The sequence below is a fragment of the Palaemon carinicauda genome, chromosome 33, assembly GCF_036898095.1.
Source record: "Palaemon carinicauda isolate YSFRI2023 chromosome 33, ASM3689809v2, whole genome shotgun sequence".
Taxonomy (NCBI): Eukaryota; Metazoa; Arthropoda; class Malacostraca; order Decapoda; family Palaemonidae; genus Palaemon; species Palaemon carinicauda.
The window spans coordinates 5,419,454-5,446,312 of NC_090757.1; the positions used below are offsets into that span (position 1 = coordinate 5,419,454).

The following is a 26,859-nucleotide window of genomic DNA, read 5'->3' on the forward strand; positions in this document are numbered from 1 at the left end:
TTACATACTGATATTTATGTACGTACCATATTTGTCTTTTCATCAGTTGATCCTTAAGGATTTAAGGATTTAAAGATTTTATTAACTCTAGTGACCCCTCTCAGGGTATGAGAGTACATTACAAAATATACAAAATTATAATTTGACCTACAATAATAGTACAATATGGCAGTAAAAAGAAGCAAAAATACTTCTTTCACATATCTATACAATACTGTACATATATCCGTATACCCATACATGCCATGTATAATGAGGACATGAGCCCATATGGACTAGATAAAAAAACTAACATATAACTAAAACTTTTACAAGTTTTTACAAATTTTGCTAGATTACACAATTCTCTCTTATTTTCTATTTTAAACAATTGACTAAACTTTATACTATTTGGTCTAGTGTAATAATATCTTTTTATATACAATTCTCTAAGGCTACTAAAATAAGAGTATAATGGCACTCACCAGCCAGTTCCTGGAGAGGGATTGAGTCTCCGTAAGGAAAAGTAAGAAGAAGTTTTCAACTTGCGAAAAAGCAAAAAGTTGTCAATTTCAGAAGTAAACAATATGGCGTCGTGTACCCTTATAGGGTTATGTGTCAGTAGCGGAGTACCTTTATTTGTAAGGCACACAGGTCCAGGAAAACCGGTAAGGCCACAAATTTAAATTTTAACATACTGGTGATACCATCGATTGATATTTGTACAAATTTCTCTTGCAATATTTTGTATATACGATGGGCTGAAATGTCAGGTTGGTTGCGATTATGTGCAACTTAACATCAACAGGTGTCTTGAGTTTGTTTTTCCTTTTAGATATGTCGTAGGATGGTTAATTTTTAGTAATAGTATGATAAATTATACTTTAAATTCGCTATATATGTAAACCATATAATATTCTCACTGGTCACTTTATTTCTAACTACTATTGTTTGTGTATACTACCGTTTTTTTAAACGATATTTACTCTCAAACTCTTTACTGAATAATAATCTTGGGGTGTATATATAATAGCGGCCACCTGTACGTATGATGACGGCTGACAAAAAATACAGCAGTTTATGGGGGTCGCAGGGGGCGTTGCCCCCCATTAGGTAAGTAGGTAAGGACATGGCCTAAGGGGGGGGGGGGGAGTTTGGTTTAGTTGGTGTCCATATTTTATGCTCACTTTAGGAACTGGCCGCTGATATACAAAGGCTCCCATTAATCACACAAAGTCAAAGAAATAAGTTATTACTTAGGGTACCCTCACCTAACCTTACCCATGTTGGTGTGTCACACTGTTGAGGTACTAACCCCCTTAGACCCCCCAACTACCTCAAATGAGACAAGTTAGCGAGTGTGCCCGCTCATCTACAAAGTAACCCTCCGATCTTCAATTCTATAAGAAAGAGTATGTTCAGAGATAAAAGATCCTCCTCGAGAACAATATAAAAGGCTAGTCCTTCGTGGTTTTTTATTGGTGGTTTTGCCATTAATATTTTGATTTGAGTCAAACACTAAAAGTTATTTGAAGGTTATTTCCACAAATTTTAAAGGGTTAATATGAATATTTTTTTTATTTCCTATTATAACTGGAATTCGTTATAAGAAATGGACAAGTGCTTGCTATTTTAAGATTTTTAACTGTGTAAATAATGCTGGCCTGTGTTTAATAACCCACGTATTGATTGACTGAAATGTGAAAACAAGTCCATTGTTTACTTTGAGACTGAGTGTGGATTACTGTGTATACCGTATGTTGTTTGCATTAGCTTTTAGCAGCTTTTTTATTTTTGCATGAATTAAGTTTTCAATGGGCTTTTTGAACCGATTAAGAGCTTTCAAACATCTGTGTTTAAATTTCTGGAAGTCGGTTTTTCCCTTCCGCTTCAATTCCAACATGATTATTGTCGCACAAAGACATCTTCCACGAGGGTATTCAATTTTATTTCAAAATTAAGGGTAAATTCATATATCTTGGTCATTGATTATATTTAAAACACACTATTCGGTATACTATACTGCATAGGTATTGTTGGTCATCTGAAAATGAAAAATATCTGAAATAATAATCCACATGATTGGCGTGCACAAGTCATCCATGTACTGCTTGACAGAACAAAGGAGCAGTGAGATAATGTATATTTGTGAACAAAGCAAGCCACAGCATAGCAAAAGCCATTTGAAGGACGTGATATAAATTATAGGTAATTGTGATACTTTTTATTGTGTCCCACATGGATGGCGGGCACGGCACAGCACACCCATGTACTGTTTGCCAAAATGAGCAGTGAGATAATGTTTATTTGCAAATGAAGCTAGTCGTGGTGGAGCTAAAACCATTAGAGGGACTTGATTTGAATCCTAAGTAATTATGATGCTTTAATTTCTTGCAACTTACTCAATCCACATATATTTCCATCTTATCCCATGTTTATTATGCATTTTTTACCGTTGCTATTGCTGCAAATTGCGTGTTTTTGGTGTTTCCCCACCCCAGTTTCTCACTAGGATCCCCATAATTGTTATTATGGGGGTGGGGGGCCCAGTCATAAATGGGTGGTTTGCTCCGATATTCTTGGTCAGAAATGGATAAAACACAAGATAACGAATAGGAAAAATGTATGGTTCATGTACAGTATTTGACTAGAGACTAAATATCATAAATTTATCTTTTAAAGGTTACAAAACAAGGCTCTTAATCAAGTACAGTATTGAACATTCATACTAAACAAGTCAGCAATATCAGTTAAAGCTAGTTTTCTAGAATTACACCGGAGTTCTAAGTTTGTAGGTGGTTAGATAAACTTTTAACAGAGGAACCAATCAAGTTTCAGCATTATTCTCATTCCCACACTTCAGTACAAATAAGCAAAATATAGTCTTAGTTTTTACCCACAGTGCACTACTAAAAATCAAAATCCAATTGGGAGTCCCATTGCATAACCCTATTCACATCTGCAGTATTGGGAACTTAGAAAAAAGACCCAGCAACTAGCATTGGGCACTGACAAATATTTTGGTAATCGTTAATTTTCGATGATTTATTGTACACTTTTATCATGTGACATAAAAAGTGCATTTAGAATTATTATGACTTGTAAATTTTGTCTGATTTGTATGTAAAAATACTGTATTGCTGCTGTTTCAACTGGTTATGTTGTTCATTTTAAATTTTTTTTTTTTCAGCCAGCCTATGCATTAATTGGGTCATTGAATGGTGTACACGTCTTTGGAGAGAGCCATGGTGTGACTTTATGTACAACTAGAACACGTAGTTCATCTTTGACTTGGAAAACTTATCATGACAGGTGAGTAGCTTGTAATCTTTTTCTCATGAGTTAATTTGCAGATACTGTACGTGTAGTAGTTTGAACACCCTCTTTTGGTAAAAGCTATTTTGCAAGTCACTAGAGCAAATATTTTCAGGAGAAATTATTTAATGCTTAAAAGATGTCTATGTAAGAGCTTTCAGTACAATGAATTAACTCATTTGAAATATGGTATAGTATCCTTAATGTTTTAAAATCAACTGAAAATAGAGTCCACAATACATTATAAGGAATATTTGTTCCTATGCAAAATACAAAGCATTGCCCTTTAATAGAGAGCTGTTTTCAGTGTGAAATAGAATAGTTGTTAGAATCATTAAGTGAGGGGTTAAACGACCAGTTGAGAGAGTGGGGAAGAAGTTCTGCTTCCACCCTAGTCATATTAGCCTCCTTACTTTTGACCACAAGCTCATACAGATCTGCTTGGATTGTGAACAAACTTCATTTTCTTTAAGAAAGGGAATGCTGGCTTTTAGTTTCGTTTGCTTGTGATGGATGGGAAAGTAATACATAATATGTAGGGTCGTCTGGGGTGTTTGGTCATGAGAAGAAATGCATCTGTACAGAAGCATTCTTGAAATGCAAGTGTCCTTTCTAGCCTTGCAAGCTTTTCAAGAACTTTTGGGGAAGCACATTGTAATGTTAATGAGTGACACCACCACCATAGTGGCTTACATCAACGAGCAATGGGACACAGTCTCATGCCCTCTATGAGCTGACAAAGCAAGTGCATGCCTGGGCACCATTTAATGACATAGAGTTGTCAGCCAGGTACATTCTGGCCAAGAGAAATTTAATAGCAGATACTATACGCTCAGTCGTCTGGGACAGATTAAGAAGGTCTGAGTGGTCCCTGTGGGGTTCTCTTGGGATATTCCTGTTTGTCAGATTGTTAAACAGGAAGCTCCCCATGTTTTTCTCCCATGGGCCACATTTGAAAATGCCTTCCAACACCCATGGGATCACCTGGACCTGTACGCCTTTCCTCTGTTCAGCTTGACCTGTCAGTTAATTAACAGTATATTCATTACACCAGGACTTAGGATGACCCTTGGGACTCCCAAATGCCCCCACGCCAAGTGGTATCCTATCTGTTAGCACCTCTGTCAACCGCACCTTCACAGTTACCACCAGTTCGTGAAATCATGGGAACTTCACGGTTGGAGTCTATTTAGCATCTCCTCTGAGCACAGATGTCTGGATTCTTGTGATAGTTCTCTGCAGTTGTCTGCCAAGGGAAGGCGGCTATCTTCTGCCATAAGACTCAATGCTACACAGTATTCTAGTAGTTTTATTCCAGCTCTGACCAAGTTGTGGAATGATCTTCCTAATCAGGTACTGTAGTTGAATCAATGGAACTTCAAAAGTTCAAACGTACAGTGAATGTTTTTATGTTGAAGAGGCTGACATGAATATCTTTTTATAATTTATGTATGAAAGATGTATTATAAGGTTGTTACTGTTCTTAAGAAAATTATTTCAATTGTTCATTATTTTATTTACTGTATTTACATATTTCCTTTCTTCTTTAGGCTATTTTTCCCTGTTGGAGCTCTTAGGCTTATAGCATCTTGCTTTTCCAACTATGGTTTTAGCTTCCCTTGTAATAATAATAATCCTCCCTACCACTTCCCAATTATGTAGTGAACTCAAAACTAAACTGACTTAAATGTAAACAAAATGATTGATGGCTAGTTAAAATCCAGGGAAACTTTGGTTTCTTTTGTATCTTATCAATAAGCTAGCCCTTGAAGCTTTGATATCATCTGAGTATAGGGTTAGCTCTTTGAAATGGCAATTTGTTCCATAATTGGAATACAATCCACGCTATTTAATAGGGGTATTACTTTCGGCTTAGCTGAAATGACGAGCCATTAATTTTTAACGAGGGTTTACTACCCACACCGCTAGTTAACACCTGTGCTTGAGCTCACTTTGCTCTCAGCTCGAATGGTGGTCGGACGTGTCCGCTCTCATCCTCGCCGTCATTTGGCAGCCATTTAATTGCTTTTGTCTTTTCTTTTTCTAGTTCTGTATATGTGAAGTCGGCCTCTGGGTTTCCTGACAGCCCCTTTGGAACATTCAAGTCGGTGATCGAGACTGATCCTGATCCTCTCGCCCTTTGTCCTTCTTGTAGGGGCCAATGGTGTGATAGCAACAAGTGTAGTGAGTGTAGGGAGTGGTCTACCTCACAGCGGGAGAGGTTTTCGCGACGACGGAAGAAGAAGTCCAAACGGGATATTTCTCCTTCGAAGGTTGCTTCGAAAGGAGAAAAACCCAAGGCCTCTCCTTCCGTTGCCCAAACCTCCTCCGAAGCTCCCACTCGGTCGGTCTCTTTTGAGAGATTGTCGAGTGGTAGTGTAGACCGATGTATTGTTTACCAACCTCGGGACTCGAGAGATGACGTTGCTTCCCCTTGCGAAGCAGCTCTACCTCTACCCCCGGGCTTTGGTCCTCCTTGGGGCTTACGGGTTCGCCCTCCAAGGAGGTTTTGCTTAACTACATCCGATTGGGTGCCGCTGTTAAGCATTTGTCGTCACCGTCAGAGGTTGATCCTCTGTCTCTTGTTGACATTGTGGTGTCAGAAGTATCCAATGCGGTATCACCCATCACCTCTTCCACTCCAAACTCTACGGTAGCTGACGGCTTAGTTTCTCCCGTTCCTGTTCAACCTACGAGGGAGAAACCAAGTTCATCGTCAGTCTCTCCTGCTAGTGTTTCTCTCCCTTGGGGGAGTTCACGTATAGAGACTCCTCTTCGGAGGACTGCTGAAGGTCAGCTTGCTGATCCAATGGCCCCCAGAGGGTGCATTCGTCGGAAGGCTCGCCTTCCTCTTCGCCTTAGAGGCCTTCCTTCCCCTGCGGTGAGGAGGCGCCTCTTTGGTTCAACATCTTCGATGCAGTCCCCTGCAGAGGAGCCTCTAGACCAATCTTCCATCACTGCTCCTGCATTGGTCCTGGACCTCTCTGCAGATCGTTCGCGATCTCCTTCGGTGGAAAGTCGTCCTTTTAAAGGACACGTCGTTCTTCCACCCGACAGACCTGCCGTCTCCATTTCTACATGGGCTTAACAAGGCTCCACCTAAGCACGCTGTTGCGCGCCAACAACATACGCGCCCACGAGACCTGACGATCGCCGTTTATTAGCTCGTCAGGCCCCATCACTACACGCGGATTCTCATCATAACCCTAACATAGGGCATCAAGAGCATACGCGCATACGCTCCAACAGGAGCATAGCTCCATCACGCGCTATGCGCGCCCTCATGTGCATAGGCGCCCATGTTCTCCTGCGCGCCCTGCACAAACTGTGCCCACGCGCCCATAGTCTCCTACGCGCCCGCGCCCATCTGCGCTCCAACACTCACCTGCGCGCCATCAACCTCCTGCGCAATGGCGCTCTCCTGCTCGCCAGCGCTCCCCTACGCGCCAGTACACTCCTTCGCCAACATTCTCCTGCCCGCTCGCGTACGCGTCCAACATCTGACCCTTCTGCGCGCCATGCTGCGCACCACCTTATGCGCCAGGTAAAACCTGCCCGCCAACTGTCAATGGATAACAGGACTTCCGGAAAGTCAGCAATGCTGCTGCCTTCCACATGCCAACCAGTACCAACGTGCCAGCGCTCACCTGCGCGCCAGCCTTCTCCCGCGTGCATCCGCAAGGATATGCGCACGCGCCCATCCTCTCCTAGGGATGCGCGCCAACATTCTTGTGCGCCCCTCATGATTCCACTGCGCGCCCGCGTGTTAGAGAACTTTCTCCTACAGCTGGCACAGGTGCGTGCCAACGCTCTCCCGTGCGCCTGCGTACTCAACTTGATAATCTTGCGCTCCCGCGCACGCACCAACAGTCTCCCTCGCGCGAGCCCCGATATTCTCCCTCGCGCGAGCCCCGATATTCTCCCTCGCGCGAGCCCCGATATTCTCCCTCGCGCGAGCCCCGATATTCTCCCTCGCGCGAGCCCCGATATTCTCCCTCGCGCGAGCCCCGATATTCTCCCTCGCGCGAGCCCCGATATTCTCCCTCGCGCGAGCCCCGATATTCTCCCTCGCGCGAGCCCCGATATTCTCCCTCGCGCGAGCCCCGATATTCTCCCTCGCGCGAGCCCCGATATTCTCCCTCGCGCGAGCCCCGATATTCTCCCTCGCGCGAGCCCCGATATTCTCCCTCGCGCGAGCCCCGATATTCTCCCTCGCGCGAGCCCCGATATTCTCCCTCGCGCGAGCCCCGATATTCTCCCTCGCGCGAGCCCCGATATTCTCCCTCGCGCGAGCCCCGATATTCTCCCTCGCGCGAGCCCCGATATTCTCCCTCGCGCGAGCCCCGATATTCTCCCTCGCGCGAGCCCCGATATTCTCCCTCGCGCGAGCCCCGATATTCTCCCTCGCGCGAGCCCCGATATTCTCCCTCGCGCGAGCCCCGATATTCTCCCGCGCGCGAGACTACTAAACAACGTACGGCAAGGTCGCCATTGCCTCATTCCCCTCCCCGCAAGCGCATACCACCGTGCATTGTGGGTAAGGGAAACTTCCAGAGGGGTCCAGGATCCCAAAGCTATTTCAGGCAAACCCACCAATGGTAGTAACTCCTCTTAGGGATCCTTCAATCCCTTTCCCTTCAAAGGGTACATCTGACAACACGTCTGTCAGGAAACAGCCCTGGTGCGGTGCCCTGATCAGAGCCGTAGCTTAGGCTTTCAAGCCCGTCCTATCTGAATTGGGACACAGAACCATGGCTTCTTCTACCCCTTTGAAGAGGAAGAGAGGAGTTCCAGACGCGGTCACTTCCCCAAGGGCGAAACTGACTCTACGCTGACCTTCGAGGCAGGTTCCTTCTTTTCCTCAGACTGACTCTCCTTCCCTTTCGAACGAAGATTTCCCGTCCCCAAGGGAATTACGCGAAGAGAGACTTTCCCCCATTGCACCAATGGGGGAAACCTCTCTTCGCGCCGAGGGGTCTACTCAGTCGGGGATTGAAAGGAACATGCCACCCTCATCAATGTTGGAGTCCTATATCCTTCCCAGGAAGGAATCTGAGGACTCCAAAACATTGCCGAAGTCCTCTACTAGGACTAGGATGGAGCTAGCTAGCCACTCAGGGAATGTCTGAGAGTCTCCGAGACTCTCCCCAAGAAGAGCCTTTGGGGATAGAAGGAGACTTCGTTGTAAGTCCTACAGCAGGAGGAGACCAGCAAGAGTCAGAACATGCATTTTGGCAAGTTCTGACACCAATGAGGGCTCTCAACGGGTTTTCCAACCCAGAGATCCCTCCTCGAGAAGGCAGGGACATGGTCTTGGACTGTGTCTTTGGTACTCAGAAACCTTCTAAGACCATACAGCCCTGCCCTGGTCTCAGGGGGTTAAGAGTACCAGGGACAAGATCTCACAACAGCTCTCCGAGATGTCCTCCTCCAACCGTTCCGGTGCCACCAACAAGATCCTCCCACCTCCTCGCGTACAGCAGAGGAGGTACTTCGAGATCCTGGAGGATCCTTGTTTAGCTCTTCCTCTTCACCACTCGCTGGAAGAGCTAACCAGGGGAGTCCCTCTTGAGAGACTCTCCAACTGGCAGGTCTCATTCTCGGCAGCCGAGATCCTCAACCAGGAGAAAGTTGCGAAGTGTGCTATGTAAGCCACTTCGTGGCTCGATATCTGGTTAGGGACCTTAGGTATCCTGATACGTTCTGGGACTTCTCTAAGGAACGTACCAGGAAAGCTATGGAAACCTTCCTTCTCTCAGGTACTCGCACGATCGAGTTTCTGGCCCACCAAGTCTCGAAGTTGTAGGCAAATACCATCCTGAAACGTTGGGATGGAGTAGCTGAGAGATTCCATCAGAAGGTCCCTAGCGCCGAGATCAATAGGCTCAGACATTCCACACTAGAGGGATCCGTCTTGTTCGAGCCTAAGGATGTGGAACATGCCGCGGAGAGGTGGAGGAAGTCTCATCAAGACTACCTCCTTCATAGGGCTTTAACATCCAAGCTCTATAAGCCTCCAGCACCACAGCAGTCCCGTCCAGTCAAGACCACTACGACGACAACAGCAGCGAAGATCTTGGTGTCTAAGGCCTTTCCTGTCAAAGAAAGGAAAGGCAAAAAGTCCTCCAGGGGAGGCAAGAATCCTAGAGGGAGCAGCTGAGGCCACAAACGCTAGGATAGGCAGTCTCCCTGCATTTCCACCAGTGGGGAGATGCCTACAAAGTTGCTCAAACAGGTGGAAGCAACTCGGGGCCGATTCCTGGACAATCTCCGTGATCATTCTAGGATATCGCATCCCGTTCATAACATCTCTACTTCCCCTGACGACAAATCCAGTGTCAATGAACTCTCTGGCCATGGGATCGGCAAGGGGGCAAGCCCTTCGGGCAGAAGTCCAGACCCTGTTGAAGAAGGGCGCTCTCCAAGAGGTCCTCGACGGATCCCCAGGCTTCTTCAGTTGACTCTTTCTTGTAAAGAAGGCGTCTGGAGGTTGGAGACCAGTCATCGACCTCTCAGCTCTGAACAAATTTGTCAAACAAACTCCATTCAGCATGGAGACGGCGGACACGGTCAGGCTAGCAGTAAGACCGCAAGACTTCATGTGCACACTGGACCTAAAGGACGCTTACTTCCAGATCCCAGTCCATCTGTCTTCAAGGAAGTACTTAAGATTCAGCCTAGACAACAGAAAGTACCAGTACCAGTATCATCTTGGGCATACAGGATTGGCATCCGTCTCCTCCGTTATCTGGACGACTGGTTAATCCTAGCAGACTCAGTGTCAACCCTTCTTCAACACTGAGGAGACAAACTTCTGAGACTTTTCCAAGATCTGGGGATCATGGTAAATCTCGAGAAGTCTTCACTGCTTCCCACTCAAAGACTGGTATACCTAGGCATGATTATAGACACCACTCTCCTCAAAGCCTTCCCATCAGACGACAGGATAGCAAGGCTGAGGAAGGTCGCAAGACCTTTTCTCAGACGAGAAGAACTAACAGCCCAATCGGGGTTACGTCTCCTCGGTCACCTTTCATCGCTGGCACGTTTAGTTCCCAATGGTCGCCTCAGGATGAGATCCCTCTAGTGGCGACTCAAGTCCCGGTGGAATCAAGCGTATGACTCCCCGGACTTCTAGATCCCCATTGGACCTGCGGAACTGACAGATCTCCAGTGATGGGTGGCAGACGAGAACCTACGAAAAGGAGTGGATCTTCTCATCCTCCCCCTTGACTTGATGCTGTTTTCGGACGCTTCAAAAAAAGGGTGGGGGCCCCACGTGCTGCACCACACGACCTCAGGCCTCTGGTCAGAATCAGAAATGTACCTCCGCATAAATCTCCAAGAGATGAAGGCCGTCTTTCTAGCCCTTCAACAGTTCCAACAGTACCTGGCAAGTCACTCTATGGTGGTGATGAGCGACAACACCACAGTAGTGGCCTATATCAACAAAGAAGGAGGTACTTTTCGCAGCAACTATCCCATCTAGCAGTAGATATACTGAGATGGGCCAAAATCCACTCGATACCACTATCGGCACGCTTCATTAATGGCAAGAGGAATGTGCTTGCCAACAACCTGAGCAGAGCATCTCAGATAGTGAGTACCGAGTGGTCTTTGGATCATCTAGTAGCCAACAAAGTCCTTACTTTGTGGGGTTCTCCGACTGTGGACCTCTTCGCAACGGCCCTGAACTTCAGGCTCCCGCTGTACTGTTCCCCAGTCCCAGACCCCAAGGCTCTCTGGCAAGATGCTTTCCAACAACGGTGGGACAACATCGTCGTTTACACCTTTCTCCCGTTCTGTCTGATGAGGAGAGTACGCAACAAGACCAGAACATTGGTCAATCTTTCAATGACCCTCATAGCTCCGTTATGGCATCATGCAGAATGGTTCCCGAACCTTCTGCAACCCCTAACGGAGCCGCTAAGAGAACTCCCTCCATGACACAATCTACTCAAACAACCACATGACAACATCTTCCACAAAGCCGTAGGTCCACTACGGCTTCACGCCTGGAGACTATCCAGCATCTCCTCTCTGAGAGAGGATTTTCGCAACAAGTTGCGATCAGGATGTCTGGACACCTGCGAAAGTCTTCAGCAGCAGTCTACCAGGCAAAGTGGAAAGTCTTCTGTGGTTGGTGTCGTGGAAGGGGTATCTCTCCACTCGATGCCACTATTCTAATAGCAGAGTTCTTCGTGTATTTGCGTGAAGAAATGCGCCTATCAGTCTCAGCAGTGAAAGGCTATCGCTCAGCCTTAAGTCTCGCCTTCAGGCTGAAAGGAACCGACATTTCCTCATCGCTAGAACTTTCTGTACTCATACGTAGTTATGAACTTACCTGCTCTCAGTCGGAAGTGAGACCTCCCCCATGGAACGTGGTTCGAGTTCGCAGGTCTCTTAGGAGACCTCCCTATGAACCATTACGCCAGGCATCAGATCACCACCTAACCTGGAAGACGGTGTTTCTGCTAGCTTTGGCCTCGGCCAAGCGAGTCAGCGAACTTCATGGTCTCTCGTATGACATTGCCCATTCAAAGGGGTGGGGAGAGGTAACGTTCAGCTTCGTCCCTGAGTTTATTGCTAAGACTCAGAATCCAGGAGTAGCGGATCCTCGATTCGACTCCTTCCGGATTTCTAGTCTCCGTACTGTAACAGATGACCCAGACCATCTCTTACTATGCCCAGTAAGGAGCTTGAGGCTGTACCTCAAAAGAACAACTGCAGCCCGTCCTCGTGTGCCAGCACTATTCGTCAGCACAGGAAGGACTAAGAGGAGGGTCACCAAGAACACCATGTCTGCGTGGATTCGCAGGGTCATTGACCTGGCCATGAATCCAGTCACTCCGTCACGTTGCCCCAGAGCACATGATATCAGGGGCATAGCTACGTCCCTGGCCTTCAAAAGAAATTTTTCAGTGACGCATGTTCTTCAAGCTGAGGTGTGGAAACGTCAAACCACGTTCACCTCCCACTACCTGCAAGACGTGACCCACAGGAGATTCAATACGTTCTCTATCGGTCCTGTGGTGGCTGCACAACAGCTGGTTTAAAACCTCAAGCTCCTTATTGGACAAGTAGCAGAAGGTTGAGGGCATTGTTAACCGGTTTTAGTCTGCATGAATGAAAAGGTTTGACTGGCCCTTATTCTTTTTTTCATCATCTCCTCTCTTGGGAAAAGCAGCATCCTGGGTTCTATGCATAGCTGACCTTAAACCACTGCAGGTATACCATGCTCCCTTGTGTTCCTAGTATTAAGATTAATACTGTTATGTCCCAATACCCTGACGAGGTGGTATTGGGAAAGTCCTAGTCTATAAGTTTCCATCTAAAGAACTTCAGAACAACTTTTTAGGATGAGTGACACTTCGTCGTACCTCCACACACACAGCTTGTGTTGGCCGCAGACCTTGCGTAGCAAGGTTTTAGCGAGGTGCAGGGACTCCTAATTTCTTGGGTGCTTACACACTCAAATAAGGAGTCCCCGGGCAAAGCCAAAAGCCAGACTGGCTGGGACTTCCACCCATCCTAATGGGTGAGTCACCCCTATTAAATAGCATGGTTTGTATTCCAGTTACGGAACAAATGACAAATTCGTAGATAATTTGTATTTTTTCTAACTATACAAACCTTGGCTATTTAACCAAACTTGCCTGCCAGCCCTATCCCCTTGAAGTCCTACCTCCAAGCAAAGTGAGCTCAAGCACAGGTGTGTGAGAGGGGGAGTGTAACAAGCTACCCTCCCCTACCCCTGCTAACTAGCGGTGTGGGTAGTAAACCCTCGTTAAAAATTAATGGCTCGTCATTTCAGCTACGCCGAAAGTAATACCCCTATTAAATAGCTAAGGTTTGTATAGTTAGGAAAAATACAATTGTTCCGTAACCGAAATACAAACCACGCTATTTACAGAGGGTTACCTTTTAGCGCAGCTGAAATGGCGAGCCATTAGAATTTAACGAGGGTGTATTACCCCCGCGCTAGTTAGCGGGTGGGTAGGGGAGTGGTAGCTAGCTACCCCCCCCCCCCCCCTCACACACAGATGAATGCTCACCTTCACTTTTGGCTCGGACTGTGACAGACGTCTCTGTCTTGGTCCTCTCTTGGCAGCCATTGTTTGTTTTGTCTTTACTTAATCGCTTACTTTTCTTTTACTCAATATATATGTAATCATGTTTGTATATATATTTGAGTATAGAAATCAGTAAGTTTCCTTTTCAGAGTTGTGTGTGTAGTGTACGATATCTACGTGGAGTCCTCGGCAGTTAGGCCACCACGGCGTAATTTTATGGGTGGCGATCGAGTTTGACTTATGTCTTTCTCTCTCTTTCTCTCTTGAGGTCGTTCACCCTTTTACTACGTGTTACTACGCCCTTGTAGCTTCCTTTCCGTGTGGGGCGGTTGCTACGCCGTACGTTTGTCTCAATTAGTTTATGAATCTAATTGTAGTTGTTTTTTTCAGCTTGTAGAACGATTCCTTTCGGGGTTTTCGTTCTTTCTTTAGTGTTCATTCATTTTTAAATTACATAATTACATAGTTACATAATTATAATTGTTATAATTCTGTTTTGGTTACAGCTCTCCTTCCGTGAGTGTAAGTGGTTGTGAGGGCACGTGCCTGTTGTGTAATTCTTGTTTCCTTTCCCTCGGGATTCCTCTTCGGAGCCTTCCCGGGGGAATGAATGTGTACTAATGTTATTTGTTTTATTTTTTTACAGTTACCGATCTAGTTCGTTTCTGTAATATGGCAACAGTGTGAGCTGTCTTGTTGAGTCCTGGGGATTCGGCTGTTGCTGCCTCCCCCCTTGTATTTTCGTCAGGGGCGTGTCTCCTTCTACTGGAAGTACTCCCGTGACGACGGACAGCTCTCCAGTTCATTTTAGAACTCTCAGGAGGCTTGCCTCCTTGGGCGGGTAACTTTCCTTCCGAGGGAAGTTTTTCCTGTCCAGGCTTGAGTTTTTCCCCTTTTGGGGGGTTCTTTTCTTGCCTTTTTTTCGTGCGACTATGCTCTTGGTGCTGAGCGGTCACACCTGCAGTTTCGCTCAAGGGGCTGGGCAACTGCAGGAGCTCCTCTTCGGAGGATTGCTCCTTTTAGGTCACTGGCTGACCAGTCTCTTCTACGAAGTGTTTCTCTTTCGTTCGCGAGCGAGTACACTCATAGAGACTCCTCTTTGGAGGATTCTTCTGTTGCTGTTGGCCTCCCTCGCCGTAAGGCCCACCGTCCGCCTCGTCGTAAGGGCCTCTCATCTCCCTATAAGGGTGCTTCAGGCGCCTTTTTGAATCTCCGTTTGCAGCCTACAACTCCTTTTTCTTGATCTTCCGCCTTGGTGCAGATGGACAGCAGTCTGATCTCGTCTTCCGACGGGCAACGGTCTTCCCGATGGACAACGGTCTTCCCGACGGACAGCGGTCTTCCGACGGACATCAGTCTCCCGGCGGACAACGATCCCTTCGGGGCAAAGGGTTGCCTCCCACGGGGGTTCTTCCCTTGCGTGTCAGGGTTCCCCTGCGCGCCCTTCTGCTGTGTTCTCTCCTGCTCCTGCTCAGTGTTAGCTCACAGGCGCTCTCCTGCTCATCAGCGCTCTCCTGTTCGTCAGCGCTTTCATGATGATCATCCCTGCTGTTCCTGTTGGTTCCTGTTACACGCCCACGTTCGCCCTCGCGATCTAGAACTTCGGTTCAGGTCGGGGTCAAGGACTCTTCTTCTATGCGCAGGCTTCCACGCGTAGCCTTCTGCTCGTCAGCGATCATCAGTTCGCCAGCGATCACCTGTCTCTCGGCGATCTCCGGATCGCCCGCGTGTGTTACAGCCGGCACGCCAACGTTCTCCAACACTTCTGAAGGAACATGGTTTGCCAGCTACTAGCTCACCTGCGCATGCTGCTCACCATCGCGCGATCACCTACCTGTGGATGCTGCTCGCCATCGCGCGACCCTCAACTGCGGATGCTGCTTGCCATCGCGCGGCCCTCAACTGCGGATGCTGATTGCCATCGCGCGGCCCTCAACTGCGGATGCTGATCGCCATCGCGCGACCCTCAACTGCGGATGCTGCTTGCCATCGCGCGGCCCTCAACTGCGGATGCTGATTGCCATCGCGCGGCCCTCAACTGCGGATGCTGATCGCCATCGCGCGACCCTCAACTGCGGATGCTGATCGCCATCGCGCGACCCTCAACTGCGGATGCTGATCGCCATCGCGCGACCCTCAACTGCGGATGCTGATCGCCATCGCGCGACCCTCAACTCCGGATGCTGATCGCCATCGCGCGACCCTCAACTGCGGATGCTGATCGCCATCGCGCGACCCTCAACTGCGGATGCTGATCGCCATCGCGCGACCGCCCAGCTGCGGATGCTGATCGCCATCGCGCGACCGCCCAGCTGCGGATGCTGATCGCCATCGCGCGACCGCCCAGCTGCGGATGCTGATCGCCATCGCGCGACCGCCCACCTGCGGATGCTGATCGCCATCGCGCGACCCTGCGCATCCTGATCACCATCGCGCGATCGCCTACCCTGCGGATGCTGCTCGCCATCGCGCGACCCTCAACTGCGGATGCGGCTCGCCATCGCGCGATCGCCCACCTGCGCATGCTGATCGCCATCGCAAGACCCTGGCATGCTGATCACCATCGCGCGACCTAACGCGCCATCGCCAACCTGCGCGTTAGCGCTCACCAGCTCACCACCGATCGCCTGTTGAACCATATCGCCAGCGGTCTTCCTCGCCCACGCGGCAGCGCGTTTCCTCGCCATCGCGCTAGTGCTTGCGTTCGCCGCCTCGGACTCGCGCTCATTCCCCTGTCCACCCTCACGACCGCGCGCCCGCTCGCCCGCGCGACCACTCGCCTGCGCGACCGCTCGCCTGCGCGACCGCTCGCCCGCGCAACCGTTCGCCTGCGCGACCGCTTGCCTGTGCGCCCGCACGATCATTCGCCTGCGCGCCCACACGCCCACGTGCCTGCACGTCTACGCTCATGCGCGTCCGCGCCCATGCTCTCCAATGTTCGCCCGCTCGCGAACCAACGGTTTTCCATTGCGCGGACGGATGGTGTTCCGTCGCGCGAACCGACGGTGTTCCGTCGCACGAACCGACGGTGTTCCGTCGCTCGAACCTACAGTGTTTCTTCGCACAAACATCGGCTTATTTCTTGCAGTATCCATTGCTCGTCTATGGGTTATCGCTCGCCGACCACCAGCTCTCGCCCTTCCTACCACGCTCGCCCTCCTTCTGCGCTCCTTCGCTCACTTTCGTTTGCGTTCCTGCGTTACCGCGCATGGGCGCTTCCACGTTCGCCCACGCGCAAATCTTTGAATTACCAGCGCGCGAGCTCCAGGGCGATTGAGACCACGATTCCCAATGGGGTTTTCGCAGCATGGCCAGCCTGGCAAGTTCTTCTGGAGCGTATTTCCAGAACACGGCCTCACCCCGTAAACGCAGAGCATGGCACTTGCAAGAATAGGAGAAACTTAAGGGAGATCTGAGCAACACTCCTCTTTCCTGAACCTGGGTTAGCCCTTCCCCGTCATTCCCTGGAAGGTTTTTTGGCGGGGGGGGGGGGGGGGCTTTCCGTTCGAGATTTCTCCATCGGACAAGGGGTGACTGTTTACCCCTTCCTCTGGGAGCTTACCAGGTCCTTTCCCTCCTCGGTTACGGCCCGAGGTTTGGTTCAAGGAAGCTACAGGAAGTTCATGGGTACTTTCCTCCTCTCGAGCTCAGGCACCTTGGCCTTTCGTCGTTAAGTATCTAACTTGCGGACAAGCTCGATGTTGTACCATCTGGACGCGCTGACTGAGGGCTTCCTTCGGGTGTCTCATCTGTGGAGGTCGTTGACCTCAGACACCCTTCCATCCTTGAGAAGAGTTTGTTTGTGCCCAAGGACAGAGACTTAGACAGCGGCTGTGCGGAGGAAATCGACTTCCGTTTTCACTCCTCCAAGGCGCTTTCTTCCAGACTCTGCAGGGCTCCAGCGCCCTTTTCTTTCAACCACGTCGGCCTAAGTTATCGGCTACGACAACTGGGACAAGGTGTCCAATTGCAGTTTCCTCCTGTCAGGAACAGATGGCACGGGAGACTCCCCCGGGGGAGCATAGTCCTAAAAGGAGTTCACGAACTCTAGGATTGCAGGTTTTTCGCTGGGAGGATGCTTAAGGTTACTCATCCGAATGACAGCTTCCCGATGCCCATTCCCGCACAATCTCTGTGATCAGCCAAGGATATCGCGCCTGCCGTCTCTGTCAGCGAATTCAGTGTCTCTGAACCTCTATGCCATAGCGTCAGCAAGAGTTGCCCGGTTGGGCAGAATGATCCATACCTTAGGCGAAGGTCTTCCTTAGGATCATCGACGGCTTCACCCCCGGCCTCCTCAGTCGATCCTTTCTTGTAAGGAAGGATCTGAGAGGGGATGTCCGTAGTCGACCTCTCAGCCCTGATCAAGTTTGTCGAACAAACTTCGGCCAGCGTAGACCAGCAGAATCGATCAGACTGGTAACGAGGCGACAGGACTCCTTAAACCCTGGATCGGAAGGACGGGTACTTTCAGTTTCCATTCCATCCATCTTCCAGGGTGCTCGTCGAATTCAGCCTAGACTGCAAGTATTCCTGCTTATGATGCAGTGTGGCTATCCCGCCGTGGCATAACAGGTTTGTTTCCCCAGAGAACTCTCCCTGCCTTCCTCTTGGCCGCCTAGGGTGCAGGCTTCCGCCTCCTCTGCTGTTTGGAGGGCTGGTCAACTCCGGTAGGCTTGGGTTCGACCTTCTTCAGCGCCGGGATAAGCTTCCGGATGCTTACCATGAGTGTGGGCTCATGGTATTTTGCTTGGAGCCTTCTCTTCCTCTGCCTCAACATCTGGCCATGATATTGAGTCAACGGCCTTACCACGTTGGAAACCCCGCTTCTCGTCCGTCCAGCGAGGTTAAGCAACGTCGGTTCTGGTCGGTACTTGGATGGGTGACCACCTGGGGACGCCAGATTCTGTCACCACATCCTCCGAGCCTTCCTTTCAGTTGACTGTGGCAAGACTGAGGAGAGTCGCAGTACCTGTTCTCAGTCAAGCAGAGCTTTCAGCCCTACCTTGGAACGTTTCCTAGTTCTCCTTTCCTCATTGACCCGTCTATAGTCCGAACGGTCGCCTCAGGATAAGTTCCATGTGGGGCGGTCCAAGTTCCGGTGGCTTCAGGCAATGTTTAACCGGACTTCCTGGCCCCTATGGGACCAGCGGAACTATTAGACCTGCAATGGGTGTTGACCTATGGAGCCTCTTGATGGTAGTGGATATTCTCGTCCTTTCCCCACATTCTTGATGCTGTTCTCGGACTCGTCAAAGGAAAGGGGGGGGGGGCATGTTCCGGTCCAGGCCTATGGTCAAGACCTGAAGGATACCTCCATCATTCAGGCAGGCTTAGGGGCCTTAGTCTGGCCCCTCTACAGATCCTACAGCTCCTGCCGAGTCGCCCCGTGCGCGTCGACTTCATGATTCTGGCGTATTCTAACCAGCAGGGGACGCATTTTCACACCTTCACATCTTGCAGTAGAGATACCGGGATGATTGAGATTCTCTCAATACCACCATCGGCTCTCTCATTCCAGGCAGGGGAATGTTCTCTCCGACTATCCGAGCAGAGTCTCGTAGAGAGAGTGTACCTGGGGGTCTTTGACCTTGGGTAACCAGCAAGTACTGGTCTGGGGGACCTGATCGCGACAGCTTGGAACCTCAAGCTTCCGCTGTTCTTCCCCCCAGTCTCAGACCCCGAGACTGGCAAGATGCATTCCGGTGATGGTGGGACACCTTCGACGCCTGCGTCTTCCCTCCTTTTTGTCTGTGGACAATGGGTCTCAACAAGACCAGGTTGTCTGTCAACCTTTCAATGGGAGAGCTCCACTGGGACTATGCGCAGAACGGTTTCTGGACCCTCTGCTTCCCCTGACGGAACTCCCGGGAGAGCTTCTCCCACGGCGCAGACTACTCAAGCAACCACACTGCGACATCTCTCCCGAACCGGGGCGTCGCTTCGGCTTCATGCCTGGAGACACTACGCCTCCTCCTCAAGAAGAGACAACCCGCTACAGTCGCGGTACGGAAGTCGCGTCATCTGCGATAGTCATCCACAGGGGTCTTCCAGGCAAAGTGAAGAGTCTAAGATGGTTGGTGCCGTGGGAGATATACCTCTTCCCTTGAGGCCTCTTCTCCAGCAATAACGGTCTTATTGCCTTTCGGCGGGAGGAAACTCCTTTCCGCTCTCGGCAATGAAGCCTGTCGCTCAGCCTTTCCCTGACCTTCAGGCTTAAAGGAATAACTTTTTCCTGCCCGCTGGATCTATCCTCGCTCATGCGAAGCTACGATCGTCCCTGCCCTAGTCGGAGGAAGACCTCCAACTTGGAGCATGGCTCGGACTTTTAGTCCTTTAAGAGATCTTCTCAAGACCCTTTACGACAGGCCTCGGATTGTATTCCGCCTTGGGTCTCCTGCTCACTCTGGCCACGGCCAGTGTGTAAGCAATCTTCTTGGTCTCTTACAACTCCCCCCTTTCTAAGGAAGAGGGGAAGGCAACATTCAGGTTCGCTCCTGAGTTGTTGGCTAGACTCAGAATCTGGGGGTCCCGGCCCTTCGGTCCAATCAATTCAAGATTTTGAGTCTCCATTCTGTATCTGATGTCCCAAGACCTTCTCTTTCTTGCCAGTAAAGGAATCGAGAGGTTAGCGCTGGGAACAGCTGCAGTTTGTCCTCAGTTGCAGCCGATTTGGGAGCACAAGGAGGACACGGGGGAGAGTCACCAGTATACCTCTTCAGCCCGGACTCAAGGACATTCATCTCGACCTGTGTCCAGACACTCCCCCGTCACGTCGCCCTACAGCACGATGTTGGATACATCGCAACGTCCCTCGCCTTCGAGTAATACTACTCTGTGACGCAGGTGCTACAAGCTGGAGTCTGGAAGCGTCTAATGACCTTCGCAGCCCGCTTCCTGCAGGGCGTGACCCACAGGAGTCTCGATACGTTTTCTATCGCTCTGTGGTGGCTACACAACAGCTGGTCTAACCTCAGGCTCCTTTTTGGACTGGTAGCAGAAGGTTGAGGGCATTGTTATCAGGTTTTAGTCTGCATGAACGAAAGAAGTATGTCTGGCTCTTATTTCTTTCTTCATCATCCCCTCTACGGGGAGGCAGCATCCTGGTCTCTGCATAGCTGACCTCGAACCTCTGCAGGTAAACCATGCTTCCTTGTGTTCCGAGTATTGAGTCAATACTGTCGCGTCCCCCCATACCCTGATGAGGTGGTATTGGGAACGTCCTAACCCAGAGTTCCTTCTGGAACTCCAGGTCAACTGCCTAGGACGGGTCACACTTCTTCCTTCACACACAAGCTTACGTAGGCCACATGGTTCCTTGCGGAGCAAGGAACTTGTGAGGTGCAGGGACTCCTTTTCTCGAGTGCGACTCACTCGGATTCTGAGTCCCCGGGTAAAGCCAAAGCCAGTATGGCTGGGGACTTTCCACCCTACCTAAGGGGTAAGTCACCCTCTGTAAATAGCGTGGTTTGTATTTCGGTTACGGAACAAATGACAAATTCGAAGATAATTTGTACTTTTCCTAACCATACAAACCTTAGCTATTTACACATATTTGCCCGCCAGCCCTGTCCCCCAAGACAAGTCCTACCTCTAAGTGAAAGTGAGCATTCATCTGTGTGTGAGGGGGGGGGAGGGGTAGCTAGCTACCACTCCCCTCCCCCCCCCCCCCCCCCCCGCTAACTAGCGCGGGGGTAATACACCCTCGTTAAATTCTAATGGCTCGCCATTTCAGCTGCGCTAAAAGGTAACCCTCTGTAAATAGCTAAGGTTTGTATGGTTAGGAAAAATACAAATTATCTTCGAATTTGTCATATTATATACGAATTTATCATGTTGTTGAAGCTCAGCATCCCTTTCGAGAAGTTTATTAGTAGTTGAAAATTTTCACAGTTTATAAGTGGAATAGTGTGAAAATTGGGATCTGTTGGAATTGCTTGATCAGCCATATTCTCAATTGGTGTTCATCCAATGGAGCTCTTATTGTAATTGCTGTGTATCAGTTGACAAGTTGTTAGGTTTAGAATATGTTATAAAGGCTATTTTTATATTTATTCTTTTTTCTTCTTGTCAGTCCCCATTGTTTAAATGTTTTACTATAGTTATTTATTCATTTCTGATTTTCTTTTTTGTTTCTAATTAATTATTCTTTATTAATCAGACTCCAATCAGCATCAATGACCATTAATTTTATGATGTCAGATAATTAACAATCATTCATTCGTTCATTTTGTTATTTTTTTACAGCATCAGACTTATCATGATAAGAGGGATTGACTGTGTCGGTGACAGTTGTGATGGGACCCTCCTTGACCTGATGTTCTCATCGTTAGTTCTCCTTTTAGGCCTAGATGCCTTGACAACTTCTTCAAATGTAGAGAGATTGAAGAGAGATCTAAGGGTAAGTGTTACTACAAGGGGATTGTACTGTATGCAGTAAATTTATTTGCATAATTTATTTTAGCATTCAATAGGTTGTAAATCTAAAATTATATTTAGGCAGGATACATGAAAAACAGTGGAGTACATGTGCTGTACTGTACACATAAGCCTTTCACCTCAGAAAGTTACCAACAAGTCATGTTGATTACTTTTGAACTAGGAAGTCAAAATGATTGTACCTCTAAGTGGAAGTTTTATCAACATAATTAAATAGAAGTGTTCTATCTTATTTGGTTAAAAAACTAAGCCTGGTTCTGTGGCAACTATAGACATGTTCATTTGGTGAAACAGGAGACTTATCATCTTTGGAAAAGGAGTATATACTGTATATCTCATTTGACTATAATCAATTATGCCCAACTAACAGCTTTAGTCCAGAGAGTGTAAGTTTTATATTGTAGTAAATGTAATTTGACCAGAAATTGGTATGCAAAGAACATCTATAAAAAATGTGAAGCCTTGTCTCTCTTGAGGAAGATATTTTATTCTTTTATTCTCGAGTGATAGCTGAGAAGACTTACGAACCAGTCTGCAAAGGGAAAGAAAGAAACTGGCAACTTAAACCCATGACACCTTACAATAATGAATTTTGCCCAACTTCCTGACATGATAGTGACCAAATAGTATGCAATTTGAATTTTACTATGATGTGAATGTGATGGAAATAAACCTACACACACAATGTGCTCCCTCATATATCACCTAAGAGGTCCTGGGTTCAACCCTATGTCATACAGATATTTTCCTATATTTTGCTTGTTGATGTGAGTGTTTATTTCCAAGGTAATATTAGAAGTGGTAATAATAATAATAATGATGAAGTAATGGATTTAATTAATATTGAAATGTGAATGATTACTTACTGTACATCAAATGTTTAAAAGCTATCACCTTTTGTTTAGATTTATGATCTTTCCATTTTGATCAGTACTGGATACACCAGTTTAAATGCATAATTTGAAAGTAAAGAATGAAGTAAGGGAATTCTTGCTGTATCTTTCCAAGAGGATTAGCTGATAAAAGGTACACAAAATTTTATCTAAGCTTGTGGTTTGTGCATTGCTTTTCTCAAAGCTTGTTATTAATTTTTTCAGCCATGTTATCCTGTACTAGATGAACTTTTATCAAGATCTATAGGCGAAGATCAAGGCTTTTCACATCTAACTGGTTGTGCAGAGTGTCTTCTACCTTCAGAACAGCATACTTTACAAGTAAGAGTTTAATTGTAATTTCAGCAGCATTCTTGAGTTACCGTAAAGTAGAACACCAAATCACATTGCTAGGCTCTTAAGTACGTAAGATTAATTTTATACTGTACTGTATATTAATTTTTGGGCTCAAGCCATGTCATCCTGATGGAAGGTTCCTATTGGTAGCTTTCTAAGGGATATTTGGCTACAGTGATATTCCTAGAGAATTGACCTTTAGGTCTCCAGAATTCTAACTCCTGGCGCGAATATCCTTAAAATTTCTCTTAAGGATATCACATAAAATCAGGGGACGTATATCTTGATACGACACATAGCAATCTTCACCCCGAATAGCGTTTTCGTTTCGAGGGGGAAGAGTGACGAAAATAGAAGGGGAGCCGTTATCAAGGTTAACTTTCCTCCCGTACTATTACAAGGCTCCAAGATGGTGCTCATTCCTATTTCAGTAGCAGTTGCGCACGGTGGTTTTTTCTCTGTTACCTAATGTTTTGATCGTTATTGAGAGGAATTATCATGCAATCTCCAGCTGCTTCTGCCTCTGGAAAGTTGAGTATTTATTCTTTACAGTGTATAATTTTTAGCTCCTGCTTCACTGTAAAATTAGTTTAGTTTAATGTGTTTTGGAGCTTGGCCGATCACCGGAGGCGCCATGGACGCTGTCGTTTGTTATGCGTGTGTTATTTAGTTAGCAGAACGACTTTCCCGGTTGCATTAGCATTAATAAATTATGAAAGCTATTTAGGCACAATTATACTAGTGAAGATATATTTATGCATACAAATTTCCCCTTCCTTATATCGATTGTATACGTTAGAGTTTCGGCGATTTAGGTAACCGAGATCTCGCCCCGCGCTAGCCTACCTAGCCTATGCGCTTTAGTATACGTTCATACATTATCCCTGGTTACCCTCGTGTATTGTTTTATCAATTCAACAGGAGATACTATATCTCCTAGAATTATTTATATAACTCGATACTTGTCTCCTGTGGAGATTTAAGGGTAATCTCTCTTTCCCTCTGAGTGCCGCCATAGGCGACAACCCTATCTTAGTCTTGCCATAGAGTAGTGCACTCAGGCTTGACTAGGCTAGTGTTTTCTGTCTCCCACCCTTGCCGGTGAGTATCCCAGTTTGGGTTTTCGTCAGAACCTCAGAGTATTCAGTCTTTCTGCCGGCGGCTGAGCAGCAGGGCGAGTAATCACTCCTCTGCCGGCTTTGAGCTGACGGCATAGGAGGCTAAGCCTCCCTAGGCCCCCAAAAGTGGTAGTATGATGCCGCCACCTTCTCTCCTGCAGTCTAGAAGACTAGTCCTGTTTTGGCAGACCCTAGGCTGAAGAATAGATATTCTTCTGCCGCCGAGGATGGCGCCGATACTGAAATAAAGTTTCACCCTTGTGTGGAAGTGGCGGCAACCCTGCCCCTTCTTCTACACTTGATACAGGACCCATTTCCCTGTCCCTCTCTGTCCTTTGGCGATGGCCTAGCTATCGCAATCCTGTGGCCGTCGTCCTACAATCTCACCGCTTGCCGGGTAGATTGTGGTGCCGGCCGGGCTCCTTACATAAGCAGCTGTATAGTCACTCAGTCTTTCCCTTATGGACGCAAGGCTCCGGGAAAGGTTGTGCCGGCTGTGACAGCTGCCGGTGGGAGACCCCTCTGCTGTTGAGTGTTCTTTAGTCCTTCCTTGGACTGCCATCCACTTTCCTGAAACCGGCAGTGACCAGCAACGGATCTTGTGGCTGAATGGAAGCTTGAATGATGCATTCTCCCCTTAGATTTGAGCCCTCATTATGGAGGAAGGCAGTAAGGTTATGTACTTACACCCTTATTTATTGTAAATATACATTTTAATAAGGCAGCCCTTCTCTCCATGCTTTCTCTCTCTCTCTCAGCTAGTGCTGCTAGGCACTATCCCAGCCGGCAGCATGTCGGGTGGCCCTGTGCCGTCAGGTACCGCCAGCTGGACCAGTGCCGTCAGGTATTACCCAGCTGGCGACATGCTGGCCAGACTGTACCACCACGTGCTAGCCTAGACGGGAAGATGCCAGCTGAACTGCAGTATATGATTATACAGTAGCCAATATATTTGCAGTATAGTATATACTGCAGACAGAAAACTATAGTATATATTATACAATAGTTATTTTCCAACATACCTTGGGTATCCTTGCACAGTCTGTTGTTGAGACCAATCCTATATTGAAAGAAAAGAATTCCTTCAATACACTGATTAGTAATCAGTTAATACTTACCCCACAATATTAAACAAATTAAGAAGGGTCAGTGGTAGTATACACTTATTCTATCCCTAGAAGTTAGAACCCTTCTCTTTTGAGTTTGCCCTGATAAAGCAAACTCTATTACCTTAATATTGGGGGAGGTCACAGCAATTGGCTGGACAGGAGACACAAGTATGTGTCCGTTCCTATTTCCCTTCTAGCTTACTATCCTAAGCTATAATGGTTAAAATATTAATATTAATGTTTTGCATAAGATGTTTATCATGTGAGATAAACAACCACATACTCATTTAATTTTCCTTTCTTTACAGGAGAAACCACGGATGAAATGCGACGTCATCTTTTGCAACCATAGGAGTAGGGACTTCTATGGTCACAAATCGTGCAGGTCTCATACCCCCTGCACCATCACTACCCTAACCCTACGGTACTGGGACCCCCAAGACTGCAACATCTGCCGGACCTTGGTGACTAAAGGTTTCGACGACCCCGTATCAATGGAGTCGAGGGATGCAGCACGAGAAAAGCTGCGCAAGTGGGTACGAGGGTTCCAGGGGAACTCTCCCGGACTGTACCTACCTAATGACAGGATGTGAAGTTTGCTGTTCCCGAAAGCGGGTAGTGAAGCTGTCGTGCCCCAAGCACGACCCGGACCTCCGTGCGTCCAGATTGCCATCGAGACGGATGTCAGTGAGGCGTTACAAGGCATGGACATCCACCAGGAGGAAAGGATGTCTGAAGTGTCCATGGATACTGAAAAGGATCTACTGAAGGACGATCCCGAGGAGGAGTCTACTCTGCCTCCGGAAGAAGAAGAAGTGTTTGAGTTGGAGTCCCTTCCGTCTGTGCCGGCACCAGAGCCATTACCCTCGACATCATCTGCTTCCACCCCTCCATTGAACATGAGCCAGGCACTGGCCCATCTGACAGCTTTAATGGAGAGCATTCGCAAGCAAGGCGAAACACGGGAAGCGAAACTCGAGAGACACCGTCTCCCGAGGGTCATACAAGCGACCCAGGGTCCAAGACCTCCCATCCTGCTCCGAAACCAATCCCTGCGGAGTTCATGTCGATTACTAACAGCAAACTTTACATCTCGGAGAAGATGGGAGCCATCCTCCTAGGTGACATCCAGTTCTGGCCAAGCTTCAACGCTTACCCTGAATGTTTCATTCGACTGAAGCAGGAGCCAACGTGGAAAGAGGAGACGGAACCGAAGGAGGTCATGGTTTTTTACCATGACAAGGCACAGGCTCTCTTGTCGAGCAGTCTGAAGAAGGTGGGTTACACGAACTCGAAAGTGTCCGCCTTGAGCAAGACGCACCCTACCTTTCTTGCTCCTGCTTCCATAGCCTTTCCCTTTACGTCAAAGGCTTTTAAAGCTATTAACAAGGCAGTGGAGGCAGGCAAACCATGCCCTGCACTAGAGGAGTGTAGGCCTCTGTCGTTAGCCCTGCCCATGGAGGATAAGGAATGGAAAGAAGTCCACCTAACCTTCTCAGTAGGGAAGTTGGATGTAGATATCGCGGGACGACAGTTCAGCGAGAATCTCCCGAAACTGTCAGACTTTCTCTTGCGTAGGGAGCAAGAGACCAAGGAG

At 48.0% G+C, this 26,859-nt stretch overlaps 1 protein-coding gene across 1 annotated transcript in view; it reads left to right on the top strand.

Annotated features, from left to right (window-relative positions):
* The first annotated feature begins 534 nt into the window (after positions 1-534).
* LOC137625825 (protein fuzzy homolog) overlaps positions 535-26,859 on the top strand; it is a 55,785-nt gene continuing 29,460 nt past the window's right edge. The window contains exons 1-4 of the mRNA XM_068356710.1: positions 535-647; positions 3,170-3,291; positions 21,615-21,768; positions 22,904-23,020. Coding sequence (XP_068212811.1) covers positions 567-647; positions 3,170-3,291; positions 21,615-21,768; positions 22,904-23,020 — 474 coding nt within the window. The 5' untranslated portion in view covers positions 535-566. The remainder of the gene's footprint in view (positions 648-3,169; positions 3,292-21,614; positions 21,769-22,903; positions 23,021-26,859) is intronic.